The 6,343-nt window shown below is 38.9% G+C and overlaps 1 protein-coding gene across 2 annotated transcripts; it reads right to left on the bottom strand.

Moving 5' to 3' along the window:
- Positions 1 to 2,886: 2,886 nt before the first annotated feature.
- Positions 2,887 to 6,132, bottom strand: LOC113776789 (probable phytol kinase 2, chloroplastic). Of its 2 annotated transcripts, XM_027321856.1 has the most exons (7): positions 5,882 to 5,972; positions 5,622 to 5,802; positions 4,338 to 4,405; positions 4,120 to 4,251; positions 3,804 to 3,919; positions 3,464 to 3,578; positions 2,887 to 3,385 (listed from the first exon to the last, which is right to left on the bottom strand). In XM_027321856.1, exons 2-7 carry the CDS (start codon positions 5,736 to 5,738, stop codon positions 3,208 to 3,210), a joined length of 726 nt encoding a protein of 241 aa, XP_027177657.1. In that variant the 5' UTR covers positions 5,739 to 5,802; positions 5,882 to 5,972; the 3' UTR covers positions 2,887 to 3,207. The 2 variants fall into 2 exon arrangements, with proteins under 2 accessions (XP_027177657.1, XP_027177653.1); XM_027321852.1 differs by having other exon boundaries at positions 5,622 to 6,132.
- Between the last annotated feature and the right edge of the window lie 211 nt (positions 6,133 to 6,343).

The raw sequence follows: 6,343 nt of genomic DNA, 5'->3' as shown, positions 1-6,343 counted from the left end.
TTTGGCCGTAGAAGGATATAGTAATAGTAGAGAATACTCGTGAGCGTACCTTGTGTAGTCTTGATAGTGGAGTATATATAGGACCGTTCGAGTTATAGTTTCCTTATGGGAGTCAAAGTTCCCTTAGGGTTCGGAGTCTTCCTAGGGTTTCCCGCGGCGGCCCCTAAATGTTCGGAGACGGCGGCCCATCAAGCCCATCATAGGAGACCTCCGACACGCCGAGCTGGCTTTCTTAGGCCGAGCTGGCCCATGCCAGCCTCGAGGTACCCACGGCCGACCTGCCGCGTGTGGTCTACCGACCTAACACATGTCATGCGCGGATTTGCCCCACTACACTGGTCTTTGATTTTGACGATGAACAGGAATTGAACTCGAAAGAAAAATTCATAATTCCTTTCGGGCTGATTTTTTTCGAGAATTGTTGTGGTTGCCTTTTTTGTGGGGTCCTGTCCGATGATGAAGTTGTCTGTGCCAACAAAGAGAGAAGAAAGATTATGAGAGACAGAGAGAGCACATATCCAGGTCAATCACGCGATCAAATTTTTGTGTCCCAAACGTGTCATTGTACGCACTTGGACAGGGAAAGACCAAGCATCTTAAGCCGAAATCTCAGGACGGTCGAACAAACTAGAGGTGTGGTTGGATTGTAATTTTTTTAAAAAAAATTGTTATATTTTTTGTGAATATATTTTTTAATTAATTTTTTATTTCACATATATCAAATTATTATAGTAATTTTTTTACAAAAAATTTAGAAAAATGCAATCCAAACACTGATAAACTTAATAGTTATGCTCAAAATAAATCGTGGAATTAGTTTAGATTGTGAGCCCTCAGCGGTGTCTCATTACTCGAAGATTAATTACTAGACTTGCTAAATGGGAAATAGGACAAGTTGAGTTGTCAAGTCAACCGTTTGGCAACGATTTTGTATATATTACTACAATGTTATTGTAAGAGCTTTATTTATTTATTTATTTATTTTTAGGAATGTAAGACCTTTATTCATTTATGTAAACCACTTTAAACAGAGCGTAAATATAGAATACATTTTAGTTAGCTCCATACAACACATTGAATTTGATGTACAAGACAAAATCTGAATCTCACAGTAGTCTTTTTTTTTTTTCATTTTCTGTGGCCAATCCTCACTTCCTCACACAATCATCCTGACTCCTGATAAATTTCTCCCGTACCTACGACCTCCAAGACTCCTGACTCATCACCATCAAAACCTTTTTGTCATTTAATGCGTCCGCCCTTTTACTTTTGGTCACAAAGATGGTAAAAAATCTCATATCTTGAACTGACTTTTTTTTTAAAATTTGTTTATCAAGACATAACTATTGTATAACCCATCCTACACTAGAGGGGAGGGGAAGCATAAAGAGGCTTATATTAGAGACTACCAGGTACACAGATTTTACTAGATCAAAGGATGCTCTAGCACCATCCTTAGATTTTTTTCGCTGTAGGTAGGATTTGAACTCTCACCTATAGCCCAAGGAGGGACTTAAGTCCCACTTGGTGGCGATTGAGCCAAGCTCATATCTTGAACTGACTGAAATAGAAGACTTGAGGTAGACCAGGCCAGACCGTTGAACTAGCTAGTATTGGTAAGTAAACATTTCATCCATCTGATGGCTTCCATGGCATGTATTCTCAAAATATCCTCAAAGCCTAGGAAGTATTTGACACAGCAGCATTTTGCAGCGCAGATTCTGTATTCTCGAACATCTTCAAGGACACCTGAGCATTTGCAGCGGTGTTGTCGTCTATTGAGAGTGCGTGTGATTCAAAATGTGAACGGCAATAATGTTGGATATCGGGACAGAAGGATAGCTTTCAAAACAACCGGGCAACAACGACAAAGTTCAACTGGGACCTGATCCAAATAATTTAGAAAAACTTTTTCATCTGTGATCACAGGGCTTTCAAATCATCAAGAAGTTGCGATACAAACACTACCCTGTTTTTAAACTCGAATTGGTACGTGAATCGGTTCTCGTTTTACAGATTTAACCAGTGAAGTTCAACCAGATGGTTCACCGGTTTATTGCTTTTCCTTTTCATTTTTATTTATTTATTTTTGTAATCCTAAAACACACATGGAATTAATTACAAAGAAACAGTTCTAATTCATGAAGATCCTCAAGTGCAAATGGTAAGACATTACTCGAAACTCATCAAAAAAACAAACAAAAAAAAAAGAATTTCTGAATCTCATGTCTTAAATTACAATAACCAAATAAATTTTTGAAATCTGAGTTGAGAAATAGTAGAAAAAGAGCACTATTTAAGACCAAATAAAAAAAAAATTGGGCCAATTAGTCACCTTCATCTTCTTCCTGTTCAAATAATTTCAAATCAATATTTTCTTCAATTCTAAGAAAAATTATCATCTTCATCTTAACGGGCACAGTAAATGCTATATCATTTAACCAAAATAAAAAATAAAAGAGAGAGAAGGAAAATGGATCCAACTGGAAGAAAAGCACAAGGCTTGTAAACAAATAGAGTGAGAAATAAAATGCCTTTCTTCAAATGATACCGAACAAAAAAGGATAAAGCTACGTAGATAATAAAAAGAAAAAGAAGAAGAAGACGTAAATGATGCTACAAGAACGGCTGATGAAATTAGCCTTAGATTTGTTGGATGCATCGCAGCACTACTGCACTAGTAGACGTTAGAAAGGAATACGCCGTGATCCATGACAAGCAAACGCCCAAAGGAGAATGATCACTTAAGATGTATTTGGAAATGACCCAATAATCAGTCGGCCCAAAGTTGGTTTTTTGAGGTGTGTTTGGAAATGGGCAGATTATCAATAAAGCCCACAATTGGACCAATTTTTGGAGGATGTTGCAGGTTCAACCGGTTCTTGCTGGTTCCACAGTTTTGACTGGTTTTTATTCATTTTCCGGCGTTTGTATACAACCAGACTGGTGCAATGGCCAGTTCCCGGTTGAACTGGCTGGTCTGGTACTGGTACTGTTTTATACACACTGGACATAAATTGGACTGAGGATACATGCCTCCAGGTTTTAACAGCATTTCCCTGTTAATATCAACAAAGATTTAGAAAACAAGAACTGCCACAATATATCCTTGCCAGCCAAACGACTCCCTCTCCTGCGATTGATCGCTATGTAAAGCTACATGATGTTATACAAGGAGTAACTATCGGCTTCTTCTTTCCTCTTGCATCAAAAAACAAAACTACCCACCAAAACAGAGGTTAGGGGAACTGTCAAATTGTCATCAAGCTCGGTGCTTATAGGGTGAGATTCAACTAATGCAGCAACAAGAGAAACTACAAAGAACCTGTATGCCATTTGCCAACTTTCCTCAACATACCCAAATGTCGAGAAGTAGTGCATGTACCTGTTAAGCAAATTGTCAGGGAAAAGTCCAGCAAGTCTTTATCGATAGATGCTCTTGAAGAAGCAAAGCATAAATTACCCGATGGATGCTAAGAAACCAGCAACAACCATTGAAATACTGCCAACAATGGATTTATTTTTATTGTAGGGTAACTTTTTGCTACCAAACCGCCTCCCCATAATATCAGCCAAACCTGTAGCAGGTTAAGTATACAAAAAACACTCCTGAGTTTGTATGTGAGGTTTAAAAAGTATGAGATGCTCCTGTTTGTTCCTCCTCGTAAGCAAGATATTGGTTCTTGCTGACATTTGGGGCAAAAAAAAAAAGAATAAAAATGAAAAACATGTGCATAGAAAATAACAATTATTTGGGTGATCAGATTTAATATTTACAGAAAACAATATGCATAATATTGTACCATCTCCAGCACAAAGGTTGCAGATTGCTGCAATCGCAATTGGAGAAGTTCTCCAACAGAGAGCACAAGCTAGGGTAATTGTGGTTGCATAATACAGTGGTCCCTTGAGAAGCTCCCTAATGCCACAATTATCCAAGCACAACGTAAGAAGACTTCTAAAGATGCAGATAATTAACCAGCTTGTGAAAAAGAATATAGTCCAACGAGCTCCTAGGAGTAAACAACAATTGTGTAACACTGTTTCTATGTATGTGCAAGGTGCAAGAACATAAGCCTGTCAAAAAAAGCATTAATAAGCCGGTTGAGGTTCTAGTACCTGTGATCTCCAAATCTGCTCATGGACTTCACAGTTGCCTCATCTTCATACACTCCAAGTCCTAGAAGAAGCACCTTAATTATGTTGACACCAGGAATCAAAGCTGCTAAAACAGCTCCACGGTTACCAGAACTGTCACAATCACCAGAACTCAATTGCCAATGCCATTTTGAAACAAATTAGAGTATCTCTTCTTTATTTACAGAATTTTAAGTTACCTGAACATTGGCCAGCAAAGCATGAAAACAAGTCCAATGCTAACATGCACAAGCTTCCTATTTAGTTTCTAGAAAGAGAAATTTGCAGAATAAGAATTAACAAAAGTTGAGATCACTAGAGAGATGTTCAAGTAACTTGTATTTACAGATACTGTATATCTCTGTCCAGGCTGAATCTAGAAAAGCTACTGCTTCTATACAGGTATATATTGCAGAATATGCAATGGGCACGTGATAGAGCTCCTCCTGATTCAGAAGAGATGGATTGTCTATAATTTCAATATGTTCATGACATTGTCATACTGAGCACCCTCGTGAGTCAAGATGCATGTAGTTCCAACTCGCCTTTTTAAAGCCATGAACATAACATTCGGTCGCATTAAATACGCATGTATCACATTAATATAGTTTTTACCCAGATACAAGTCCTTCATGACATCAAAATTAAGTTGATGCATAAAATGAATCCCATGTTGTTTGCACTTAGTTGTAAACAACGCATTCACGTAATTATAACTGCTAAGCTTCAATTGAATTTCTACCTAGTCTTGAAACTAGCCTAAGTTGTGTCAAGTCCCCCTTGCGTTTTTAAGGCCATGATAATAACATTTGCTCGCATTAATTACACAGGCATTGCAACGATACAGATTTACCTAGAGATAAATCAATCGTCACACCACAAATAAGTTAATGCACAAAATGAATCATGGCTCGGTGTGAAGGATCCTCACGCTGCCATGCTGGACAATGAGCCAGGTGCCAATCTAGAATTACAAACCAACTTCAAGAAGACACTTTAATTCACGACACTGGTTTATCATTTAAAATAGTTGGGCAAATCAAACTCGAGGTATTCAATCTAAATTACAATAGTCAATACAATAGAGTTACTAATTAAATTTTTCCAAAGAAACGCTATCGAAAAATCCAAGCAATAGAGCAAGCATTTTTATTTTATTCTCACGTTTCCTTGAAATTAATCTCCTGATAAAGAATTACAGTTTAAATTCAAGTGTAGTCTGTCAAAAACAAATGCTTTCTATCATTTAAGAATTGAATTGGGCCTAACATACTTTTCTCAGGGTTAAAGTCCGAAAACTAAAAGTAGTAGTATTGTAGTAAGCTCCAAACATTCTTACCTTTTCCCGCAAAAAAAAAAGAAAAAAGAAAAAGAATGATAACTTTGTAGTTACGCATAATGCAATACAGCAGCAGTGATACAGTAGCAAAGAGATATGCTGGGTCAACAGCATTTCAAGAAAGAAACAAAAGTCATTGACCCACCTGATCAAGAACCCCCATCTTGGCAATCTCTCCCCAGAACCGGAGCAGGGAGAGAGCAATCCCGCCGGTCAAAGCGGAGGCAACGACATCTCCGACAACTGGGTTCTCCGAAAACATCGGCAAAGCTGCTGCCCTGGATGACCTGAACCTGGGGGAAATTCTCCGATAGGGGAACCCAAACCTGAATTTAGTAAGAGTGGTATTACAGACCGCAATCGCAGGGGAGGAAGAAGAAGAAACCGGACAAACTCTAGTCGTACGAAGAATGTTAGCTGAAAAAGAGCGTTGAAGTTGCTGGGGTCGTGGATCTGTTGGGGAGTTAGGGTTGACTCGATTGAAGGAGAGGTAAATTACTGCTGTAATATTGGCGGCAGCAGCAGCAGCAGCCATCTACAGGTGGGGGGAAGCTTCTGCAGGTAGAAGTGCGAAGGCATTTTGATAGTCAAACATGGGTAAAATGTCTTCCATCGAGTGCACGTGGTAGTCACGATCACGAGTTCTCTTGTTGGAGTTCCCCGTGAAAAACGAAAAGTCAAGTCTGGTTGATATCTTCTGTTTGAAATAATAGAATGGAACATGGGCTGGTGGCCACCACCTAGCTTGGTGGGATGGGAGGGAAGGGTTCACGGCAGGTGTGTTATACATTCGTTTGATCCGATGATGGTTCAGTTCCCTCCGAATTATTTCTGAGCCTCCTTAGGTCCGCCCCCTCCTTCTTAGTG

The sequence above is a fragment of the Coffea eugenioides genome, chromosome 1 (assembly GCF_003713205.1).
Source record: "Coffea eugenioides isolate CCC68of chromosome 1, Ceug_1.0, whole genome shotgun sequence".
Lineage (NCBI taxonomy): Eukaryota > Viridiplantae > Streptophyta > Magnoliopsida > Gentianales > Rubiaceae > Coffea > Coffea eugenioides.
The sequence above is the reverse complement of the archived record's forward strand: the minus strand, read 5'-3'. Positions and strand labels throughout refer to the sequence as shown.